The 26,020-nt window shown below is 43.0% G+C and overlaps 1 protein-coding gene across 13 annotated transcripts in view; it reads right to left on the bottom strand.

The window, feature by feature from the left end:
• The window catches only part of AFDN (afadin, adherens junction formation factor), a 141,038-nt gene extending 115,150 nt beyond the window's left edge, over positions 1–25,888 (bottom strand). For all 13 annotated transcript variants that reach the window (XM_066616412.1, XM_066616429.1, XM_066616421.1 and 10 more), the window contains exon 1: positions 25,436–25,888. In XM_066616412.1, the coding sequence (XP_066472509.1) occupies positions 25,436–25,546 (111 nt within the window). In that variant the 5' untranslated portion in view covers positions 25,547–25,888. The remainder of the gene's footprint in view (positions 1–25,435) is intronic.
• Between the last annotated feature and the right edge of the window lie 132 nt (positions 25,889–26,020).

Here is a 26,020-nt window from a genome sequence, read left to right as displayed (position 1 = left end):
TGATCTACTCTGCAGCAGAATACTGTCCTCCAGTATGGTTTAACAGCTGTCATACTAGCAAGATTGATGTCAGATTAAATTAAACCATGAGGATCATAAGCGGCTGTATAAGACCCACTCCTGTCTGTTGGCTCCCCGTTTTGAGCCACATAGTACCACCAGCCCTACAGAGACAAGAGGCTTTAGTGAAAGAACATAGAAAAATCGCCAACAACTCATTTTTCCCAGTACATGCCGATCTTCCTCATCTATCAATCAGTAGGCTTAAATCCAGGAAGCCTTCTCTGGCACTCGCACAACTTCTGCACAACAATTTTAACATCAATGCCCAATGGAAAGCTAAATGGGCTGTCAAACGCCCAGAAAAGGGCAGTTATATAGACCTAAGGTGCTAGGTTTCAACTTACCTCACCAGCACTGGAAAACTTTGAACAGGATCCATACCCTACATGGTGTTAGTCAGGACTCAATGTTTAAATGGGGGCTAATATCTACCCCACAGTGTGATTGCGAGTTCTCCCACCAAACCATATACCACATTGTATCTGGGTGCAAACTGAGGGCATATACTGGCCCATGGTCTGACTTTATCTATGAAGGTAACTCTGTCCTTGAATGGCTAGATGAACTGGACATTGACATTTGATCTAGTCTAAGTCCATGTATTATATGCCATACACTAAATAAATAAAACTAGATCAGCGCTTCCCAATCTCTTTAAAGTCACAACCCAACTCGCCAGCTATGGCAGCCAAGTAGTATCCCAGGATGCCTTGTGGCTTCCAGATAGCGCCCCAGAATGCCTTGTGCTGCCACAGTTGGTACCAGACCAGGCCCATAACCCACTTTGTCCACTGGGTAGAAACTCAGAGTGACTTGCAGCTTCTGGGTAACAGTCCAGAATGCCTTGCAGTGCCAGTCTGTAACCCACCAACATTTCAGTCATGGCCCACTGGTGGTGCACTAGATCCAAAATCACCTAAAAAATTAAATCCCAACACCAATTTGCATTCCCTCCCTAGCACATACTGGCAACGTCAAAAGAATCTAATGCTTCCAGGGAGCTTTGGAAAAAGTTGCTCCCAAGGTTTCCTGTCAAATGGAAGACATTTGGGGAGCATTTTCACAAGACATTGGGAAGCATTTTCAAGAATCAGAAGCTGCTATGAACAGTTCCCATAGGAGTATCCAGTCTTTAAAGATGAGGCCTCACAGCTGAAGTCCTTTGCACCAGCCTTCTCCGCTGCCATCACCACCACTCGATAGAAATGGGTGAGGGGCAGTGGTGTTCCTGGGGGTCCCCGCGCCCGGGGAAACCCCCCCATTTTCCACACCCCGTTTTCACCCCCACCCTCTTCTCTGCCCCCTGCACCTGACTCGGAAGTAATGTAGTGACATCATCGTCACCGCAATTACTTCCGCGCAGCTACCTCCTCTGTTCCCCCATTGTAAACAAGGGGGAACGGAGGAGGCAGCCAAGGCCCCGACTGTGCCTTCTGCGCTGCTTCTAAGCGGTGCAGAGATCTCCATTGGAATGGTTTGGGGCGGCTGGAAGTGGAAGGCCACTTCTCTGGAGGCAACTGGAGCTGTGTTCCAGTCACCTCCAGAGATTTTTATGAGCCCCATGGAGGCTGTGCACAACCTCCATGGGACTCAATATGGCCTCTGGAGGTCCTAGAGAGGCACTTCTGGGTTTTGCCCGATAACTGGAAGTGCCCTTCTAGGACTTCTAAAGGACATTTTGAGGCCTGTGGAGGCTGCAACTCCCAGTCTCCAATGAGCCTCTGGCGCTCCAGAGACTTGCTGGAGCCCATGCTGGCCCAATGCAACTGCTCTCAGCATGAGGACAACTGTTCGACCTCTCACCTGAGCTGTGGGACGAGGGCTCCCTCCACTACTTGCTGTTTCATGTGTGATGCAGCAGTGGCAGCAAAGGAAAGACTAGCCTTGCTTTGTTCAAGGCCTTTTATAGTCCATGAACTATTGCAAGACCTTCATTCATTCATATAAGTTCCATCTCTAATAAATTCATTTATGTAAATTTATTCAAATTTTAAATGTAAATTAATTATTTTTTCCCCTAGACACAGTGTCAGAGAGATGATATGTCCTTCCTGCCAAAATGTTTGGACACCCCTGATCTAAGAGAACAAAGAGAAAACAGGAAGTCATAGAAAAATTGAACTGTAAGCTGGTGAGAATGTGTGTGGGGGGGAGACAGTATAGCATGCAAGGGACAGAAAGCAGATATGACTTTAAAAGGAATTCATATTATTAATACATCCTGTTTGTTACCAACTAAATTTGATTTAATCATGCTAGCCACCCAGACGATCTCTGCTTGAGATGTAGTTCATTTATTGTAAAAATTGATATTCCATAATTTCCATTCCCAATCAGGAGACCACTTAAGACAGCTAACAATTCAAAAGCTAAAACAATTAGCAGGCCGAGACAAGAATAATGAGGAGCAGCAACAGATACACCAATAATAACGAACACCAAAAAATTAAGAAAGGCTAATTGCAGCCCCCCCCCCCAAAAAAAAGGTCTTCGCCCAACACCAAAACAAAATTACTGATGATGCCAAACTATATCATGACAACACAGCGCTCATGCCAGGTTACTGGGGCCCTGGGGAGGAACCCTACACTGGGTCTTCCCAGGCTACAGTAAGACTCTGTAGCCCCAAGCTCACTGGCAGCAACAGGTATCCCAAAGCTGTACCCCAAAGCTCACTGGTACCAGCAGATGACAGCATTAGGAAACAACTTTTCTCCTCCCATCAGTTTAGGAGATAGTGGGGGGGGGCAATACCTCCCTTCATACCAATCAATGAAAGCATTCTAAAGATCCCAGAGCGATGCTGGAGTCCCATGGGGTCACCTCCGTTTGTAGATGAGGGTTCTGGGCATAGCAGTAGCACAAGACTGCTACAACAGCTATCAGTACAGTACTGTTCCAGAAGACCCCACAGTTAAGTGAAAGTTAAGTGAAACCACAGATATAGGTGAATGCCTCTCTTCACCCTCCAGAGCCGAGCTCTGGAGCAGAGCTTCCTTCACCTCTGGAGGGTCCTCTGAGTCCAGCAGAGGCCGCGGATGTCTGTCCGCAGCCTTTGCCAGGCTCAGATTGAGCCTAACAGTAAAAAAAGTCACTTCCGGTTTCTCCTTGAAACCAGAAGTGACATTTTTCATGCCTTATAAAGCATTTAGAGGCCTGGGGAAGCCCCAGAGGAACGTCCACAGCATTTGCTGGGTTCAGAAGAACCTCTGGAGGGGGTGTTCTCTGGAGGGGGGTTCGGAACTGATACACGGATAAGTGACTCCACAGATACTGGATCTGCGGATACAGGACCCCCCTGTATTAGCAAGATTCAGGGGTCAGTGCAGGAGGATAGGCCTTCTGAAGGGCATCACCCTCTGGCCAGTGCTCAACTTGGCTGACCTGATGCTTTCTATAGCCCATCCCCATCTTTATAAAGATGTAGCTACTATTAAACTGAGGTTTAGTATACATTGACAAAACACATTTTACAAACCAATCATGTTGGCATGATTTCAAACAATACAATGATGCTGTAAAGCTATTACCAAATGTATTAGATCAGTGGCTCCCAGCCAGGGAAGCACTTGTTCCTACCCCTTTAAGCAACAAGGAGGGGAGAAAGGCAGCAACGCAATCCCCAGGACTACGCTGCTGCAGGGGGGAGGGGGTTTTAAATTTACCTAAGGGATTGCTGGCCTCCAGGGGTGTGTGTGGGGAACCCTGCAGATCCCTCTGCAGAGTTCCCCAAGTTTCCAAAATAGGAAAGAAAAAGAATTGAAAACCACTTCCGGTTTTCAGTTGAAAACCAGAAATGGTTTTCAATCTTTTTTTCTGTTTTGGAGGCTAGGGGAGCCTCACACCCCCAGAGGGCTGGCAGTCCCTTAGGTAATTTTAAAACCCCTGCTGCCCCTTCAGCAGCACAATCCTGGGGATCACATTGCTACCATAGCCCCTCTCTCTCACACACACTTACAGTGCTCCAACTCCCTTGTAGGAATTTGGGAAGCACTGTACAGTATTACACAGTAAAAGCAATCCAACAATACCTTCTATTCTTACAAATATATTGTAAGGATCACTATGCCCATATCTTCATTGCAGGATTTAATAGATCTCATATCCTGCTCCACAAAGAAGTTATCTTTAAAATCATTAGAGATCAGTGGTCTTCCACTTTCTAAGTTGTCTTTAGAAAAAGATAAGCCAAATCCCATTTTATCCTTGACCAATGTGAATGCTAGCTTCTACAGCGCAGAACAGAAAATAACATGTCATATCTGTTCTGAATCCAAACAGAAAGGAGCAATAATTACAAAATATTTTATACTAAATGTGACAACAGACAAAAGCAGCAAGGAATCACAGAGATCGCTCATACAGAAAACTACAAAAGAGAATACAGAAAACGCCATAAAGATGTCATATGTGAAGATTCACATCCCTTCCCATCAACCAAGTAGAAATTAAGAATAAATTCATTTTACACACACCATTTCATTTTTATCCAATCTGACTTGACTTGGAAAAGATGCAAAAAGAGCAGAAAAGCAACTCCCAGCAAGTTTAAAGCAAAACATATTTATCATTCGTACATGCAATGGCAACTGAGTGAACAAATGTACAGGGAAGTTTGTGAAGTGCAACAGCAAATACAGAAGTTCTACAGATAAGCAAGACAGCAGGAACCTGACAACTTGAAAAATGATTCAACACACAGAAAACTAGTTCTGCGAGTCAATATACAATGGTCAGAATACATACTGTATAAAAACTTCTTTGATCACTACCACCTTCATTCAAGTGGAGTTTTGGTAAATTGCCACCAAGAAAGGGAAATGCATAAAAATAACCAAAAAGGTACTTATACTGTAAAAGTTACCAATATGATACCTTGTATACATTTGTGTTGTTAACTTTAAGACTTTTAAAACTGGGGGAACATACAGTCTCAAAGGCAAAAAGTTTAAAGGGTTCAAATCAAAGTTTAGTTAGGCAACTAAGTCAACAGCAAGAAAAATAATCAAATGTTTTCCAAACAAATTTTAGTAAGAACAATAAATCTAAGGAAAAAAACTGTAGTATGGTTGATAACACTTTGACAAAAAAGCACCCTGTAAACCAAAAATATATTCAGGGATCTGCTTACTATGCAAACCTCAGTCATTTGTTAAGAACTATGAGAATCTAAGTTCATGCACGTGTTTCACACACACACGCAGCTACCCCAACTGCTTCTGGTTATAACAAAAAAGCTTAATAATATCTCTCAAATATTCAAAAAGAACGGACACATTTTTAATATAAACACAAGCTATCCAAAATAGGTTCTCATTTTAGTTCCAGGAATTAGCAATTTTTGAATTATTAACCTCATTCAGAAACAAGAGAAAAAAAATAATCTGATTTACAAACACATTACTATAAAATTTATTTTTGACCACAGAAGTATGTGTTACAATGCACACTGTGCACTACCACATGTCTTTTAAACACACACACAAACACATGTGCACAATTATGTCTTGTGGCAACGGTTTATTCCATATGTATTTTCACAGTGCAGTCTTATGCATGTCTAACCAGAAACAAGTCCTAGTGATTTCAGTAAGATTTGCTTTCAGATAAAAATATATAGAATTCAATAAAGTCTAAAAAATCAGAACCATTCCCTCTTTGCACAGATCATGCTTTCATGCTAACCATTCATACTGCCTATATTTGAAAAGATGGCTAGGAGTTCTTTCAAATATTTCTCAAGCATAAAGAAATACAGGTAGAACCTATTTATCCGCGTTAGTTCTGTTCCGTGACTCGGCGCAATTAACAAAAAACGCGTTGTGCTGAGTCCATAGAGTTAGAGTCCATAGAGCGAATAGGCTGCAGCCTGACACTTCTGGTTGGACGGAAACTAAGCCAGCTGTTCTCAATTCCCTCCCCTCCCCTCCCCACTCAGCCCTCCTGTTGCCAGCTATCCTGCTTCTTTCACAGTTGGAATGGTGAGCTTGCTTGGGAAGCCTCTGTGTCCCAGGCAGCCTCCCAACAGCGCTGCAGGTTCTTCTCCTCCTCCACTGCTGCCACTCCTGCAACCCTCCCAATCACCATAATGGAAACTCCTTTCACCCAGAGCATTCTGGGACTTGTAGTCCAGCTCTCTGCTCACTGTCACCTGTCTCTCCAAGGCTTTCCAAGAGCCTGCAACATCTGGGGGGGCGGGAATTCGGCAAACACTCCCTGGGTTTTTTAAAGCAATCCCCTCTCCTCCCCCTCCTGAGCCCTCCCCATTGCCAGCTGCCTGGCTTCTTTCACAGGTGGGATGCTGATCTTTTAAGAGTCCAGCCCTATGCATTTCTACTCAGAAGTAAGCCCCATTCCAGCCAATGGGGCTTACTCCCAGGAAAGTGCGGAGAGAATTGGGTTGTAATTCGAATGCTTTGCTTGGTGGGAAGGCTTTGTGATAGCCTGCACCATCTGGGGGGGAGGGGGGAATTCGGCAAACACTCCCTGGGTTCTTTAAAGCAATCCCCTCTTCTCTTTTAAAGCAGGGGTGTCCAAACTTTTTGGCAGGAGGGCCACATCATGTCTCTGACACTGTGTTGGGGGCCGGGGAAAAAAGAATTTACATTTTAAATTTGAATAAATTTACATAAATTAATATATTAGAGATGGAACTTCTATGAATGGATGAAGGCCTTGCAATAGCTCAAGGCCTATAAAAGGCCTTGCACAAAGCAAGGCTGGTCTTTCCTTTGCTGCCTCTGCTGCATCACAGACGTGAAACAGCAAGCAGTGGAGGGAGCCCTCATCCCACAGCTCATGTGTGAGGTTGAACAGACACCCTCATGCTGTAAGCACTTGCATTGGGCAAGCATGGGCTCCAGCAAGTCTCTGGAGGGCCAGAGTCTCATTGGAGACTGGAGGCTCCCCGCGGGCCACATTGGGAGTCCCAGAGGGCTGCAAGTGGCCCCCGGGCCAGGGTTTGGGCACCCCTGTTTTAAAGCAATCCCCTCTGTTGCTATGGCACCTGCCCGTGTGTGTGAGTGTGAGAGCACTCCACCTCCACCTCGCTGCACATGTTCTGGCTACAGAGGTTCTTGCCCTCCCTTCCCCTCTTCAGCCTTGGCTGGCTCAGGGGCTCCAGGAGTGTTACTGTTTCTTTGCAAGGGGAACCTCTTCCAGGGCTCCAGGGCTATTCCCTGCCTGGTTGAGGCGGAGCCTTTTTCCAGTGTTTTGGGCTGCCTGGAAAAGGATCGAGACACCAGTGCAGGGCAAAGGAGGCAAAGGTGTGTGTGACATTCAGTACCCCACCCCATTCTCGTTGAGACAAATCCGCAGATAAAAAATCCGTGGATAAACAGGCCGAACCTGTAATTCAGCTGGGGTGGATAAATGAAAGTTAGCAGAAGTAACTAATGAGACATAAAAAGGAACAAAATTACCAAAGAAATGAATCTGATTTCCCACTGGGATAATGTACTCCAGTCACATGTTTGCTCGAAAGAAAGAAAGAAAGAAAGAAAGAAAGAAAGAAAGAAAGAAAGAAAGAAAGAAAGAAAGAAAGAAAGAAATTCATTTTTCTTTGGTGAAATCAAGCACAAGGTGGCCAGTGACAATCTCACTGAAAGACAAAGATGCTAGACTAATTTTTTTTGAGTCTGAGAAAAACAAAAGTGTTCCTAGAATAGAAAATGACCTCTAGAAAAAAAGTGAAAGTTAACCATGAATTTTTTTATTGGTTTCCACACTGCTCTTTGCAAAATGCCCAAAAGCAACTTAGTTTAAAACAAATGCAACATACAACACCACAAGTTAATGCAACTGGAACAATATAAGCACAGTAAACAAAAGCAGCACTAAGCCACAGTTCAAGAGAATCACCTAGCATATTCTTATTCCCAGTTCATAAGCACAACAGAAAAACCATGTCTTGAGCAACCAACTAAAGGTCAAGATAAGGCAATACAAACTTCCTGAGGTAAGGTTCCAAGGTCTGGACACTGCCAGAAAGCAAGCCCTGGCTCACCTGCGTGCCAAAAGCAGCATCAGCACACACAGTAGAGTCTTCCCCAAAGGCATCAATGGCTGGTCAGAATCATACAGGACTAGGAGATTTTGCATAGTAAAACAGGACTAATCTCCGAGACAAATGCCAACATGCCTATTGATTATAAACATCAAATGCTGGTTCAAAATGTGAAAAGAATGCCTATGCCACATGAAACATATGGAAGTAGCAAATCCAAAATAAATGGTGCGGACTGAAAAGTCCACTTTGCAGTAAGTTCCAAGATCCTACTATCTTCACAGAAATTCCTGAATTACTGGGATTTTTTCAGTTAGTTTAAATCAGCAGGCTCCAAACCACGGCCTGGATTCAGCATCAGGTGAAAGCCATCCCAGAGCAGCCTGGCACTTTCCATTCTGTGCCGCAGTTTCTTATCTTTTGAGCCAATCTGCTCAGAAACTCACACTGGGCAGCCACTTCGACCCAGAAATCAGGGCGGAGAGCCTGCTGGGGCGACAGGCAGGAGAAGCAGCTGCCTGGCACAAATTTCTAAGCAGATCGGCTCAAAAGAGGTTGCGGTGTGGAACAGAAGGCACACTGGGACAACTTTTTTCTGAACACATTGGTCTGTGTTTGGAGACCACTGGTTTACATAATCATATTTCATTCATTTCAAAACAGTAAAGGGGAAAAATGCAACTGTTTTTCAGTCGATAGACCATACAAAGAAGTTGATGATATACACACCACACATTATCCACTAAACTTTAAAAAAAAAAATCAACCTAACCAGGAAAGGAATGACTACTTCTCTCTGGGGAAGGGCCCAGAAACACCCCTCAAGGGACCCCAAGTGTACCATGGTTAAAACAAAGATTGGGAAGCAAAGAAAATTGCTTGTACTGGTCATCCTTGAAACCAGAGGATATACAGAACCTCCAGAGAGTGTTACAAGTAGCCTGGTAGGGCTGGTAGAGGAAACAGTAAAATGATCTGTTACAATTTTGAAAAATGTTGGTTACAGAGAGATCACTGGCAGGAGGCTGGTCACAAGGAAGAACAGCTGAAACACAGAGGGGGATCAATGGTAAAGGTACAAAAGACTGTTGCAGACCAACATGAGATGCAAGTATAGGTAATGTCTTTTTATGATTGTTTTATGATTATTAATGTTAATTAATTTATTAAATATTAATTAATTAATTTTATTAATTAATAAAACCAGATTTTATTATTGGTTACCCAGCCTTATTAGCATTCTCGCTCTTGTAATTTTCAGCTGCTTTCTTAGGTATTGATTCTGAGAACTTCCAAGATTCAGGGTGGAAGAAAGTATAGGTATTGGAACAGATGTTAAGTCTGAAAGGGAGGGTGATACCAAGAGAAGTGTTGGGATGAAGATGTGGACTGAAGCTAGGAGGGGCTTGTACAGTGCTTGAGTCAAATTCCTTAAAATATGACACGAGAGAAGTCAAGTGGCACAAAGTTTGGAGCCAAGACAAAGCAAATTAGTCGGGGATGCACACATGGAGCAAGGATGAAGGAATTTTAAAAAGTATTTTCCCCAAGAAGCACCTCAAATTCCAGTAGAGAAAATAATAGCACAATTCTATCACTGAGGAATGCCAGCACAGCAACTGCTGCATCGACCTAGGGGAAGGGCAGAGAGGGACAATGAAGGGGGCGGCATCGGCAACGCTTGCGCATTTCAAATCCTATCCACCTTACCAGGCCTAAAAGCCTGCCACAGAACTTCTCAGACTGGCACCAGCCATTTTGAGCAAGCTGGGACTTTACATGGGATAAGGGCCAAATGTAAATACATAATACACGTTAGCAAACATGGGCTACAGAAAAGTATACTTAGTAATGAGTTGGAATTGGCTGCAATGTACAGAATTATTGATGACAAACTCAAATTTGTTCTGTGTAATCTGTGAAATGGCACATAATTCCTGGACAATCAGATTGAGCCCAACAGTAAAAAAAAAACAAAAAAAAACTACTTCCAAGGCTTCCCCTGCTTTCCTAACGCGTTATAAGACATTAAAAACTTCACTTCTGGTCTCAGAGAAACAGGAAGCAGCTTTCTTTGTTGTCACGTTCAGTCTGAGTTTGGCAGTGACCTCAGACAGACATCCATGGGTTCTGCTGGGCTCAGAAGACCCTCCAGAGGGGAGGGGAGGGGTTGCAGGGGGGTAGTCACCCATATTCGTGGTTTCACTTAACCATGGGGGGTTCCCAAACAGAACCCCCACGAATACAGTGGCATGCCTGTAAAGACAAGGCAACATTAAAAAAAAATCAGAAAAGAATACCAAAAAAGAAAACACTATCTTTCACTGTATCTTAAACAAAAAAAACAGTGTTTTTAAGAAAATACAGGTGACTCAGAAATGTTCACGCATTTTAATTAGCTCCAATTCATGCATACTTCATGGTTGAAAACTTGCAACATTTGAACATCTTAAGGGAAGCAACTGTAGAAAAGTGTAGGACAATCCCAGCACACACATTGATTAAGGAATCTGCAGATATTCACCAACAATGTCAGCATTATATAGACACCAAGGAGGAACATTATGAGTACTCAGTCTAATTAGCTAACTGGGTCAAACTACTGCTTTTGCGTACACCATATGCATGTGCATGTGCAATTATAATATGTGTGAAGTATAGCATAATAAATCTGAAACAATAAAGTGTGTGTACATTATCTTAAGGAATCCTGTATATATTTATATTATGCAGTTTTGCTGGTAAGGACAAAATAAATCTACAACTCATAAAAAATATTTACTTCATTTTGCATGCTTTGTACATCACAGTGTGGGACCTGATCAGCTACATACCCAGAATAGTTACTAAACTCAGGTGAGTCAGTGGCAAGTTGTAAGGCTACCTTTTAAAAAACCCTATGAACAACATTCTATATTGTACTATTTACCATGAGAGTGATACAATAGTGATTACCCAGGTAATTTTAAATATGTTTCATCTATTCTAATATCATGCAATACAAGAATTTGAACCTCATTTTCAGGTTACTAGGTCAGTAATGGGACTAAAAGCTAATGGTCAGATCTGACCTGCATGCTGAAATGAAAAGGAAAAATCTCTGTTCATTTCTGTTTAGTGGCTCCTACAACTGCTTCTTGAAAAACAAGCACAAAGTCTTCCCTACATGTTTCCAGTACAGAGAAGAAGGCAACAGAAGTTTTCTGACGTTTCCCAAAGGATTTTCCCCCTGGCTTGCACAAAACCCTGTGATTCAAGAACAATTTCCATTCCAGTGAAGCACTGGCGTAATACAGATTTTTAGCCATTATTCAAGCAGGATAGCATACAAGCAAAAGGAGACTGCATAACCCAGTGATTTTCAACCTTTTTGGTCTCGTGGCACACTGACAAGGTACTAAAATTGTCAAGGCACACCATCAGTCTTTTGACTATTGACAGGGCACACTGTACTGCCAGCAGGGGGCTAACATCCCCCAATGGCCCTACTAATAAATGATCCTCCCCCAAACTCCCACAGCACACCTGCAGACCATTCATGGCATACCCATATGCCATGGCACAGTGGTTGAAAATGGCTGGCATAATCATTACAGGGTGCTCAAAAGTATCATGAAAAGCAACTGACTGCTGTATAAATTACTGTTAAAAATTTCTGCCTTGTTTGGGGGATTCAACATAACTTACAATATAAATTAAAAGACATTCGTTCAGATTACAACAGCAATTAAAACAAGTCATAAGGAAAAACAAAACACACAGACACAAAGAAAGCTCATGTAACTGGTCAGGTCTTCAACCTCTGGCAAAATACTAGCAGCTGCATAGTACAAGGTAGGGAAATACCACATTTGGGGGGCTGCCAGTGAGAAGGCCCACTCACTCATCATGGCACATATCAACTGAAAGTGTTCTAACAATGAGAGTATCTTGGAAACATGAACAACTGCTCGTTTAGGCCTGCCCTATTTGGAATATGTTTTATAGCAGTAGCGTGAATCAAAGACTTGATTTCATGTTTCAGAAGAAGCCTAGGCCTAGCCTTGCAAATCGTTCTGAATTCCACAACGGAAAAGATACAAATGCAACAAAAATAGAAAAACATAGTTTTCTTTGCACACTTAAGGGGTTAATAGCCCAACCCTATCCTGACCTGGAATAGGCAGGCCCACTGGCCCAAGCAGTATCCAGTACAGGTTTGAAGGTGGAGGGATCATAACTGAGTAAGGGTAACATGTCCCCTTATCCTGAGTAATGCCCCAGTAACCGCAATGGGGCTACTTGGATCTGCACCAGCGAAATCACTGCTGCAGATCCAAGCAGACCAGTGTAATGTCAGGTTGCTAGGGAAGGGGGTTAGGATCTGGCCTAAGTGCCAGAGGCGGTGCTACCCTCCTCCCACATCCAGTCCGCCCACCACCCACTCTCCTCCAAAACACCCTCCCTTGTCCCAAAATGTCCTCCTTCCCCTGCCCTCCCCAACCTCCCCTGCCCTCCCCAACTAGTCTCCTCAGGCCAGCGTGAACTTACCCCTCCCCAACTCCAGAGAAGTTGTAAACATGCTTTACAGCACATTTGCAACACTCACAGGCACTTCAATAGTATTGCACTCTAATTAAAAGATGATGTAAAGACAGCAGTTTTTACAATTATGTCCTTACTCTGTCAATTAAACCAGAATGCATTTATCCTCACCAATTCCATCACCACTATTACTACCATGGATTAAAATTACTAAGGATTTGCAAAACCTTTTACAATATTTTCACGGGTACTCCCATTTAGCCAAGTGCAAATTCATTTATTTCCGGAACATTCAGAAAATCTTAAATTGAAAACACTATTTTCACAAGCATAGGACTTTCTAAATTATTATTTCAGACATTCATTCAGACTGTAGAATTATCACACCTGGTTTCCAACTGAAAGACACAGAGACCTATGCATTTTTCCCACTTTAGAGTGCCTAGCTGTTTCCCCTATGTTTTTTACATAGGCTAATATGTGTACAGGTTGTCTCATTATTCGTGAGGGTTCCCTTCCCAGAACTCACATGGATGGCAAATAACACACTAAAGCAAAACCATTTTTTTTAAAAAGTCCCTTTGCAGGTGATTGAAAAACAGCCTTGCTGACCTTTTGAAATAAACACAGAGGCAATCAGTCTCTCTCCAGGTGCTTAGGCTTCATTCATCAATCCTTCCCTTCACCAGGAGCCCCAGCCAGGGGGAAAGAATGGAGATGATAATCACTGCCATTTAGCCTTCATTCACATGCTGAGGGGGAAGGGAGGGGTTTGCCTTGTGCCTGGAGAGAGAATGATTGATGGATTGTCAGTCTGCTGCCCTCTCTCTAATTAATGAGGCTATTGTTAAAGGACTGTTTTCCTTTAATTTAAAGGGTACTTCTCATCTATCTCATTTGAGATAGAAAAATCTGTGGATACTTAGGTTATACCTGTAATCACTTGCATGACTGTCTCTCTACAACAGTAAAAAACAGTTTTATAAACTGATTTTAAAGGGATGCATTTTTCCCCTTTTCCAGGGATCAGGATTTTCCAGGGATCAGCACATGCCTTCTTATTTGCAGTGACCATTTATGTTGAGTTAAATCTGTGTATAAAAAATCAATGTATAACAAGGTTGGAGTTGTATATCCTTCCCCAGCTTGCTATGAGAAAGAGACCCCACCAGAAGTGATATCATGGCCGGAAGTGACATCATCAAGCAAATTAAAAGAAATAATTATAAATAAATTAAACAATTAAATAAGGGGAAGCCAGCCCTGTTCCACCAAGAGAATTTTCTCTGTAGCCTGCCTGCAATAACATCTCACCCCACTTACACTCTAAAAAAATCAGTAAGATTTCCAGCCCTATCCAGTGCCCAATTCAATTTAAGTTCTTATATTTAAACCACATCACTATCAGGACCCACCTAGCTTTACAAGTCTAAAAAAGAAAAAAGAATTCATCTTACCAGCTGAAGCCTCTGTTTTTATCCTTTTAAGTGGGGGAACGGCCTTCTGGAGCATTTGTTGAGCTCCACTTTCATCATTCTGGTGGCCTTGCATGCCTCTTTGCCTGACCTGATCATGAGCCAAGGCACATTTGCTTACTCACAAGTAAACATGAATGTGTGGATTAGTTTTGCATTCCATGGGGCTCAATACATTCGTCAGCTTGGAGGAGGGACTTCCTTCTCGGGAGATTTTGGGGGGCTGTGTTCATCGGATCGGGACCACTCTGGTGTCAGATTCCTCTCTGTCTGCCCATTCTGATGGACTAAGGTAAGTTTACCTACTTGCGAGTAAACGCATGATATAGCTCCGTTTCACATTCCATAGGGCTCTATGCATTTGCCTCCTCAGGTATCAGCTAAAGCTTCACAACCCACCAGCAAGCAGATAGAGACCCACCAAGTGGGTTGCGACCCACAGTTTAAGAAAACCTGCTCTAGAGAGAACTGCAATGCCAGTTGCAAAACTGAGTAGTACACGACTCTGAATCCTCAAGGCCTGAAGATCAAGGGGACCTGCATTCCTACTACTAATGTCAACCAGAGAATGCAATAAGAAGGTATGCCATAACCACTACAAGGGCAATTTTGACTACAAGGAATAACTGATTACTGCCAGGTAACAGGTGGACAGCTAACAATATTTGGACCAGCCAATAAATCAGCAACCAAACCCCCCTTTTTCATTTCTCACAAAAGTTTTAAAAAAGATCCACAATAATTCATTACATCCCTCAACATTATTTTTGAAGGCTGCCTTTTCATTCCAGCAGTAAATAGAATTTAAAAAATTGTCTATTTTGTCAATTAAAAGATTCATAACTTGATTCAAAATCATATCCATTCGCATTTGTATTTATACTGAAGGAGGTACAAATTTAAGAACAATAACTAATACAGTCATGAGTCATTTAATAACAGGGATGCAGACTTTATGCGAAGTCTCCGAAACAACAGGATTGGGCCCTCAGTCTACAATATCTCAGCACACCATTACTTCATCAGACGGCTTCCTTTCCTACTCCAACAATTTTGTCCATTATGTTGGACAAAAATAAATTATTTTTCTCAACACCTTTTTGGTTCACATGAGTCATTATTTTACTTGGTTAATACAATCAAAGCAGCTGCTCAGGCAACAAGACATAACAAATGTAATGATATTTTCCTACAGATCAGTGTCTTTGGCAGCTTCCCCACTGACAACAATTTGTCAGGTTAAATTATCCTGGCAAAAAAAGAGTGAAAACTCTCAAATAATCAAGACAAATGGGCAGGAAGCTACCTATTACATTATTTGATTTTTCTAAACAAACCTGTTCTCTAAGAAATGTACTCCGTCATAAAAGATGAACAAAAATATTAAGTTTTATCCAGCCAAAAACTGGTGGGACCACAAAATTGAAAAAAGTTGTTGAAAAAAAAGATGCCAAATATTATGGAATTTCCAACTACAAATAAACATCTATTGAATAAGTTGTTGAGAAGAAAGGAAAACTAGTGAAAATCATCGATATAGCAATACCAGATAATATAGAACAGAAAAAAAGTATTAGGAAAAAAAATATAGATTTACAATAGAAATCATCCAGCTGTTTGAGCAGATGATTCTGAAGATGGTAAGTTTAACATTTCCAGAATACAAGTGCTTGTCATGGTGTGTCAGACTCTGGGTCCAGCAGGAAGCTTACAGATCAGGTATTTCATGCTACCATCCCATATTTGTAATGCTTGTCCTAAAAATCAGATTTTTTCAGTAACTGCTCATTCTTTTATATAAAAAAATGTTTCACTGTTTTTGATGAAGGATCACTGATTAAGTTTAAGAGATACATTGTATAAAATTTAACATGTATTAGTACTATATTAAATTTCATTTTAAATTGTCCATTCTCTTTTAATATAGTTGTAGCATAAGAAATAAAATTTCATTTTAAATTAAAAAGTTGATTTTTTTAATGCAACCTGACAGCAGGAAGGGGGTGAATTCAGGGAATGTGGTACAAGTGTGGAAGTATCATTTGCAATACCAAGGGAGGGGGAGATAGCGGTCCAGTTCAAATGTCATCTAAACCAAATGTTAAGATGAAAAGGAGAAAGCTTTGGCTTTTGAACCAACCACAGTTCCCTGCTACATCCAAACTCAGAGAACTGTGGTTTGTTAAAACAAAGTTAAGTTTGATATCCTGGTTTGTTAAACCACAGTTCAACACACCTTAATGCAACGGGGAATTATATTTCATTCAAGAGCAAAAGTGGAAGCTTTGGATCTTCTTCTCTGGCAAATGAAAGAGAGTGGTGAGACAAGCACACAACCTCACCACTCATATAAGGCTCACACATGATCATTCAAAGTCACAGCTTAGAAGATGAATGTCTGAACCAAACTATTTTGTGTTCACAATACTACAGTTTGAGATCGGGGTACAAAGGCTAGTTCTTAGACTAGACATCTTAGACTAGTGAAAGTTTCAACCACTGTTTGAAAATATTGATACCATGTTCTACAAATCAAGAAATACTGGTCAGGATTCAAATGTTTACTGATTACCACACTGAGCAAAAGGAGTAACGTTAAGAAAAGAGTTCCTTTACATAGTCAAGCAGCATTAGTCTTTTAAAATTTTTTAATCTAAACCAGAAGTGCCCAGACTTAACTTTCTCACGATCGTCTCCGTGCTGCACATGCAGCACTCAAAACCTGGAAGTGGCAGTGATGCCAGTCATAACGCATGACACTATGACATCATCATCAGTTATTTCCAGGTTGGAGACCACAGAGCGGCACTGCTGAAAATGGTGGCAAGAAATTCAGGCTGGGCAGGTGGGCCCTACAAGTGGCAAAAACCTTACGCACAGGGCTCTGCCCACTAACAGCCCAATCCTATCCACACTTTCCTGGGAGTAAGCCTCATTGATTCTAATGAGACACTTCTGAGGAGACATGGATTGAGCTGTAAGCCTTTTACCAGCATTTTCAGTGCCTCATTGGGTGTTTGCTGCCAGTGTTCCATGCCGCCCCTGCATGTTCACTGCTCCAACTCTAGCATAAGAACATAAGAACAGCCCCACTGGATCAGGCCATAGGCCCATCTAGTCCAGCTTCCTGTATCTCACAGCAGCCCACCAAATGACCCAAGCAGCAACACCTCACAGACTGGGGACCACTGATCTAAACCAAACTTTTGAAGAAATCATGGCAAGGAAGATCGCAGTAGTTTGTTATGATGATCTACCTGAATAACAGATCATCATTATCTGAATAATAAGTACAGCCACATTCCAAATATACCGACAATATATTTACAACCTCTAGGAATTCTCTTGTTTCATTCTCCTTATAAAATTACCGAATATTTTGAATATTTCGCATACTACTAGATCAATGATTCAGATAAAGTTCCAAAAATCTCACTACTGGACTATACACAGAGCAGATAATGCCACAGTTTGTTTACTGCTAACCTGTAAAATTACTAGCCTATTCTTTCATCACCACTGATCAGTTCTATGTTGCAGATTCAAAAAATCATACACAGATTTCATAAATCAACAATTCACTCCATGAGAACTTATTCATCCTCCACATGAACATATCACTCATTAATTCATTATGACTTTCAAATTGTGACCCTTTAAATGAATTATCACTAAAATAAAACCTGGAGTAATTTCAGAAATAGTGCCCCTGAAATCACAGAAGTTGTTCCTAGTCAGTTACAAGCACTGATTCACACATTATGTCTATAGGATGAGCCTCATTATTTGTGTGGGTTCCATTCCAAGCACTCAGGTGGATGGCAAAAAACAAACTATAGCAAATCAATTTAAAAAACAAAGTTTCTTTGCTCCAGTGATTTAAGAACAGCCTTGCTGACCTTTCTGGTGTAAGGTTATTATTATTATTATATTATTAACAGTATTTATATACCACTTTTCAACAAAAAGTTCACAAAGCGGTTTACAGAGAAAATCAAACAAACAACTAATGGCTCCCTGTCCCAAAAGGGCTCACAATTTAAGAGTTGAGTCATTAGGAAGACAATCCATCAATCAGTCCTCCTCCAAGTGCTTCACTCAGCCTCTCCCTTCAATGCAAAGCAATCACCTTTCTTTCACTGCTCAGGAGGAAGGAAGGGGTCCACTGGAGAGAGAAGGATTGATGGATTGCCAGTCAGTTGCCCCCCCCTCCCATTAAGGAGGCTGTTGTTAAAGGACTGTTCAGTTTTTTAAACTGATTTTAAAGGGATGCATTTTTCCCCTTCTCCAGGGATCAGCATGTTCTTTCTCATTTGCAGTGGCCATTTAATTGAGTCAAATCAGTATATAAAAAATCCATGTATAAACAGGCTGGATCTTTATATGCACATATAGAGTTAATAAAGCTCACAGCAAAAAGAAATGCAACATCCAAACTGATTCTTATTTCCATACTTGGGAGGAGAATGATGCTAGCCTAGTAGTTTATTAAAGATGTGAACCAAATCAGTAACACTCAACACCAATTTGACATCATTAAACCTCAACATCTGTACCACCAAGCATAATGCTCCACACCAATTTTTGTGTAAAACAATACCCTTCTCTCCTAATTACAGACTAGAATTTCTAGTACAGCAATATGGGATTGTATCAAAATGTTCACTAGAAGTTAATGCATTAATTTAGAAAACATATACACACCATCTTTTCGAGTGGAATGCGAATAAACTTGATCTACTTTACTCACAATTCTCCTCTCTTAATAGGATGGTTCCATTAACTAGAAAACTAACTATTTCATTGAATTGTTCTTTCATGGGACTGTGTTTTTTTGAACACAAAAGCTTACTCTGGAAGGGAATCTAAATATTAAGACATTCCACACATTGCTTCCCATACTAATAAAGCACTTACACATGGAACTAAGCCACTTTGAGTATACTTTAAGGGGAAAGGCAAGATGTAAACTCTTAATAAATAAATAATAAATCAACTAGAGACAGCAATATTAAATGTCTATAATGCAGAATCACTGCTAAGGTAATGATAACCTGATATTTGAGTGATATAATTGATATGTGATATCACTCAAATATTACCTATATCACAATTACCGAGTGATATTAGCAATATAGATTAAGGTAGTAACCAGCTCTTAAACTAGGTACTGCTACTATTTGCATTTAAATGTCTCTTGGAACATAATCTGTGGCAACACAAGTATTAACTTGTACTTGTTCAGCTGAAGAACAATCCAATGCCTGGGAAGCAGTTCAGACTTACTGGGATCTGCCCTTTTTGCAACCACTGCCTACTAAGTTTGTCAGTGCAGCCCTGTGCCCATTTATAAGACAGATTCAAAATTTTTGGAGCCTAGAAAAACGTCACCCCCCACTTTTACATTTATATTCAGCTATTTTCTGCTATGATCAAGCATGAACAAAGTTTCAGTATCCTCACATTACTTTCAGCATCCCCACATTAAAGTGTAATCCCACACAGAGATGAAGAATCCCATGTGCCCACACAGGAAACCACACAGCAGTGTTAGAATTTTTTTCCTCAGTGGATTGTATATGCTTCCAAGGAAGGAGTAAATCTTTCTTGACCTATCAATTTCGCTGCTGCAAAATTGACACCAGCAAGAATAAGAGATAATGTGAACATTTTTCTTGTACAAGTTAGAATCAGAAATTATATATAAAATTATATCTAACAATGCTATATCTAAAACATTAATCAATTGTACATATGTACAAGTGTATATAGTGCTCGTACAGTGCTCGTATAGTGCTACACTCTTAATAAGAGTTTTACACAGAGGTTACTACTACCTACAATACAATATTAGAATTATGGCAAAACTGTCAATTTCATGAACACCTTTATGTCTTTGAAGAAAGAGTTCTAAAACAACATGAGAAATGTTTATAAGATAAGGAAAAATCCTCAAGGCAACTGGATGCATTGCAACTTGCTATGTTGCTATGAGGAAAAGGAGAAACAGAACATAAAAAGAGTCCTGCTAGATCAGGCCAAACGCCCATCTAGTCCAGCTTCCTGTATCTCACAGTGGCCCACCAGATGACTCAGGGAGCACACAAGACAACAAGATATCTGCATTCTGTTGCCATTCCCTTGCATTTGGTATTCTGAGGAAGCCTAGCTGAACGTATGAAACTGCCTTATACCAAGTCAGACCACTGGTCTGTATAGCTCAGTTCTGTCTGCACTGACTGGCAACTGGGTTCTCCTAATCTTATGTGGAGATGGCATGACTGAACAGAAATTTAGCAGAGTATGTACTCTACCTTTGAGCTAGATTCCATCCCTTGTTGTCTTTGTAAAAAGGGCACATACCCTCCCTGCCAGTCCCACAATTTCATTTATGTGCAGTGACATCACCACTTAGTCACATCTGACTGGCTCCTTAACATTATCACATTTGCCACGAGCGCTCAGCTGGTGTGGAAGGAAAAAAATCTGTTCAAAAAAAATGGTAGGCTGCAGCAGTAGTAGTGACAACAAAAGCTGCAAAAAAAAGAAAAGAAAAGCAACATATTGTACTTCAGGGACTAGTAGTAGTAGTAGTAGTAGTAGTAGTAGTAGTAGTAGTAGTAGTAACTATTGTCATTGTGCTACAGCACAACGGGGCAAGTCAGAGAAGAGTTGGGGGCCACACTTTCACCTCAAGAAGTTGAATGCCCAGTTCTAGTTAACAATAGAAAACTGCACTTTGTTCCAGACTTGAATAAATCCAAACACTGCATTTTCCAGTTAAGAAATAATTCTCACATGCAATTCAATTATTGCATTCATGGGAAAACATACCATACAGTAATTATACTCTCCTGTTATGACCTCTTAAAGAGATCAGTAACTCTGATTCAGCCAGTTCTTTGAACTTGTACTTCCAACCTTCAGAAGAATCAAACCATATACTACTATGAGCTGACTGTCCAATTCTATGCAGGTCTACTAACAGTTAAGACCCACTGTTTTCAATATAGCCTATTTCCCAGAAAGAATGCATAGGATTGGTGTCTAATAGTCCAATCGTAACCTGAGCTGGAACAGACATGCTGACTGGTCTGCGCTGTATTCCAGTGCAGGATTGGAGGTGACTATGGTGCAACTCTGGGCAAGGGGACATTTTTCCTCTTACTCTGCCCGAGCCACCACAATTGGGTTACTCAGATCTGCATCAGCTAAATCACTGGCACAGATCTGAGCAGCCCACAGTTAAGACAGGTTGCTCAGGAAGGGGGTTAAGTGCTGGAGGCTGGTACCAACTCCCCTCTCAGGTTCAGTTCACCCACCAGCCTTTCCACCCGCCACCCTCCTTCTCCCTGCACTAGAATGCCCAAGAAACACACACACTCCATCCTCACCAAACCGCCATGCTGGTGGCCTGCTTTTGCACCAACTTACCTCCTCTGGGTCTTAATCTGGCATGGGGGGGGGCTGGCATGCTTTCTTGCGCCAGCCTCCCTGACTCAAAAAGAGGCACAAACATGCATTACAGCATGTTTGTGACACTCTTCAGATGACACAAGGGACTCGAGTCAGTCAATTGAGCACCCGGGACTGCACTCTAAGGGGCCTTAGGCAAGCCACTTTTCTCTCAGCCTTGCATCTCTAATATGGGGATAATAATGTCTTTCAGGCTGTTGAAAGGACTACCAAATTATTACTCACTTACACTTCGGCCTTTTTTTAAAAATCCAATATCATTCTGTTCTCATGCAGTTCTCAAGTCTTCTTAATCCACATCTTTTAGAACATATCTGGAACAATTCACCTATACAGTACTATGTTTTTCTTGGTATAGGTTCATTTACCTGGATCCATTACATTTGCCATATTCAAAAGGCAACTTCCCCAAGAGCCTACACACATGAGACCTGCTGTGCAGGAAAAAGCAAAAGCATAATGAGCAACCTGGTCACAAGAATGATGGGGACACACTCTTGTGCCACACTCAGAGAGAAGATAGTGAAGCCACTGCAAGATAGTAGGCTAGTAAGTGGCATGATCAACATGCTAGTATGAGAGACCCAGGATGCTGACAAGGGAAACAAGGGACAGTCATAACATAGCTCTGGTGGAAGGAAATCACTTTGGATGAAGTCTTGATGAATGAATATGTATGCACCCAGCAAAATAGTCACTTCTAGATCATCAACCAAGGCAAAACTTAAAATGATACAAATACATAGGTAGGACATCTCAGTTAAAGTGACAACTTCCAGTTCACCAAAAACTGTCCTTCAGTCAATGTTCTGTCCATCCCTAGCATTATGTGTTAATATATGGCAATACCACAATATAAGGCCAGGGGTGTCAAACACGTATAGCAGGATGAATAGCATTCATGGCATATGCTGAGGACCATGAGTGATGTCATTAAGTAGGTCATTATAAAAAATAATCACTTTTTTCTCACTTAGGAACTCATTAACTGCATACAACAGAAGAGAAAATATGCAAGTCTTGATTATATTTTCAAAATATGGGAGAGCCTACTTACCAGTTGGGCTGCCCTTTCAGCAGCACCACTTCTGCCAAGGTGTCGCTTCACAGTTCAGCAGCTGAGAGGTGCTCTACAACATGAAGCCTCAGCAGAAGGAGAGCTGCTGAAAAGCAGCCCATGTGATAACTGGGCTCACATAGTGCCTCAACAGTTTATCTCTTTTCTTAACACTCTTGGTCTGTCTCTTCTGCCATACCATTCTTCACCTCCTATAGCCTCCTTCAGTCTCTCCTTCCCAGCACATCAGTAGAAGCAGTACTGCTGAAAGGGCAGCATTGGGAGAGCAAAATTATCATGCAGGATGACCTTACAGCAGTGACACCTCAGCAGAAGGGACACTGCTGAGTAGCCTGACTGATAATTGGGCTCTCACAGTACCACCCTTTCAGCAGTGCTGTTTCTGTCAATATGTCACTTCCCAGCAGCTGAGATCAGCTGATTGTAGTGCTGGGAGACCCCAATTACCATGGGGGCCAGTTAAAGCACTTCTGAGGGTCTTATGTTTGACAGCAAGATATAAGACATCCAAAAAGAGTTTTACTGAATTGTTTTTCTGCATTAAAGATATCAAATGTACCATGCTTCACTGCAGTAAGCAAAACAGAAAGACTATCCCAGGGACATGAGGATCCCAGGCCCAAATCCAAAATACAAGTTCTCTGTATCTTGGAAAATACTGCACGAAGAATCAGGTAACACAATAGATTTGCACAGCTGACCTAACAACTAGATTTTCAATACTTAAGTTGGCAATAGTAAAAAAAGACCGCAGAATTTAAACATGTCCTAAAATGTGGAGGGATAGAGAAAATACAAATGTAAAAATTGCACACCATATTTTTACAAATCCCCTAAACCTGTGTAAAAAAGGATTCTGAAGTGTCAGACTAATTCCCTCAAAAAGAAAGCAAGGTCAACTGTATTCATGGCAATACTTAAAAAAAATGCTCCTCTGTTTTCTTTTTAAAAAATCATAAATTTCACAAGCCCTTGAAGCATTACATACAAAATAGCTTCAAATATTGCACACAATTTATGTGGAGAAAAACATACTAATAATTCCTTTCTCAGAGTGTTTTTATTTCTCAGAATCTCAGAGTGTTTTTATTATTTATTTTCTACTTAGATATTAGCTATTTAAAACTAAAGAAAGCAAATACATTATTCAGCACTGGGCTTCTGTTAACAAGTGAAGACAAACTAGAGCCAAGAGCAAGTGTAAATTTCCTGAACAGGCACATGATCAGCTTCCAACCAATAAAGAGAAATTACAATCCTCTGTTGCCCACAACAGAACAATCTGCCTACCAAAATTCTCCCCCACCTTTCTTTCATACCTGACTCATGAATACACACTGACCAACCAAAAAGAATGTGACAGCATTGTGACAGGGTGGGTGTGGCTTTCCTTTCTTAAAAAAAGTCTCTCCAACAAACATGTTTTAAGAAGAAATTATCCACTGCGTTTTTTCCCCAGTACTACTGTACTTGCTGTGAAACTTGCTCATAATGCTTATGAGAACACTAGCATGAGCAGGTATTTCAAATTCATTCTCCTGTACCCTATGAAAATAAAACTTCCCTCCCCCTCTGGGCTGATTTCAAGAAATTTAGATGCAGATATAACACTCTTCCCACAACAGCTCTTTCCCATCCCCAAATAACGCCCTGCGAACTTCTGGAAGCTGAACACACTGCAGCCACTAGCAGCCTCTCTCAATATTATCAAAGAGGAATCCCCCAGGACGCCCATCACCAACACATGGTGGCGTAGCTGGAGGGGGGCGGAGCACTCAGGCTGGCAGCGAGGCGGGCAAGCGGCCCCTCCCTTCGGAGCCATTCCCGGCGGGGGGGGGGCAAAACGGGAATGGCTACGATGGGAGGGGCCGCTTGCCCGCCTCGCTGCCAGCCTGAGTGCTCCGCCCCCCTCCAGCTACGCCACTGCCATAACATACTATCTTCAGCTGAGACAGGAAAATGCTTTCCCCCCCCCCCGACTTTATCCGATCTCCCCACAGCCTTCCCTTCTGAAAGAAACCCCGAGTGGCTTCTGCGCACTCCCAGCTTCAACAGCATTGGAAAGGGAAGGGGTGATGCTGGGGGATCAGCCAGGTGGTGCTGGCAGTGAGGATGCGGGGGAGAGGGGATTCAGTCTGACCCCAGGCTCGCGGGGGGGGCGGGGCCTGTACTAGGAACGGCGCTGTTTTTACACGGGGGGGGCGCCCAGTGAAGGGGAACTGCTCGTGGTGGGAAGGGGCGAAGCTCCCAAGGAAACAGGATGGGAGCGCTGCCTCTTCCTCACACAGGGCGGGGGGGGGGGCGACACACTCTCTGTTCATGAATGGAAACGCTGGTGCAGGTACATAAGAGATTGTCAGCCCAATCCTAGCCACACTTTCCTGGGAGTAAGCCCCACTGACTCCAATGGGACTTACTGCGGAGTAGACATGCACAGGACTGGGCTCTATTTCTCCGCCGAGCAGGTGGAGGGCGGCCTCCCCGTTCACCAAAAGCATGAGGATTGGGGGGGGCAGATCTCATCCCCATGCACAGGACGGTGTCGGCGCGCTGGCCACCGAGGAGAGAGGAAGGAAGTCCCCCCGGGCAGGGAAGGCGGGGGGGGGCTGGTGGTCTCCCTCCACACACACCTCGGGAAGGGGCGGAGCCTCCCCTGGGGGGGGAGCTTGGAGGGAGCGGCCTCACCTATGGGGGGCTCCGTGGATGTGCTCCTTTCTCTCGCCCTCCGGGGGAGGGGGAGGGGGCGCTACCTGTCCCGCAGCGCGTCCTCCCTTCCCCCACGCAGCCCCGGGTGCGGAGCGCTCCTCGACTCACCTCGGTGGGGGGGCTGATCTCAAACAGGTCCAGCCGGTTAGCGTTCCAGTGGTTGATTATGTCGGCCAGCTTTCGCCGCTCCTCTTCCCGGCTGCCGCCGCCGCCCGACATCCTCCTCGGCTGCCCCTCGGGGCTCCCGGAGCCGCCCGCTCGCCGGGAGGGCCGCGCCGGGCCGCCGAGCGGAGCCCCCGAGGGAGCGTGAAGGAAGGAGGGGGCGGGGGGTCAGTCCCTCCGCGGTGCGCTGCCCCGGCTGACCGGAGCCTCCACAGCCCAGACTTTGCCCTTCCCGTGCAGGCACCGCCACCGCCGGGCGTCTCTTGATGTGGTGCTGGCGGCGAGAGCAGCGCTTCCTGCTCGGCGGCGTCTCCTTCGCCTCACGGAGCGCAGCCGCCGCCTCCCCTCCCCGCCTTTCTCACACAGGAGAAGCGACACACTCACACACACCGTGCCGTGCGCGCGGCCGCTCGGCAGCACGAACGCAGTCACCGCCACCGCCTTCCCTCCCCCCTCCCGGGGCCGCCTCCCTCCGCGCGCGCGCGCGCTACCAGGGAGGCGAGGGCGCGCGCGCCCGTGTGGCAGGTCAAC

This window comes from Tiliqua scincoides, chromosome 1 (genome assembly GCF_035046505.1).
Source record: "Tiliqua scincoides isolate rTilSci1 chromosome 1, rTilSci1.hap2, whole genome shotgun sequence".
NCBI classification, from domain to species: Eukaryota; Metazoa; Chordata; class Lepidosauria; order Squamata; family Scincidae; genus Tiliqua; species Tiliqua scincoides.
This window is presented reverse-complemented; position numbering and strand designations above follow the sequence as displayed.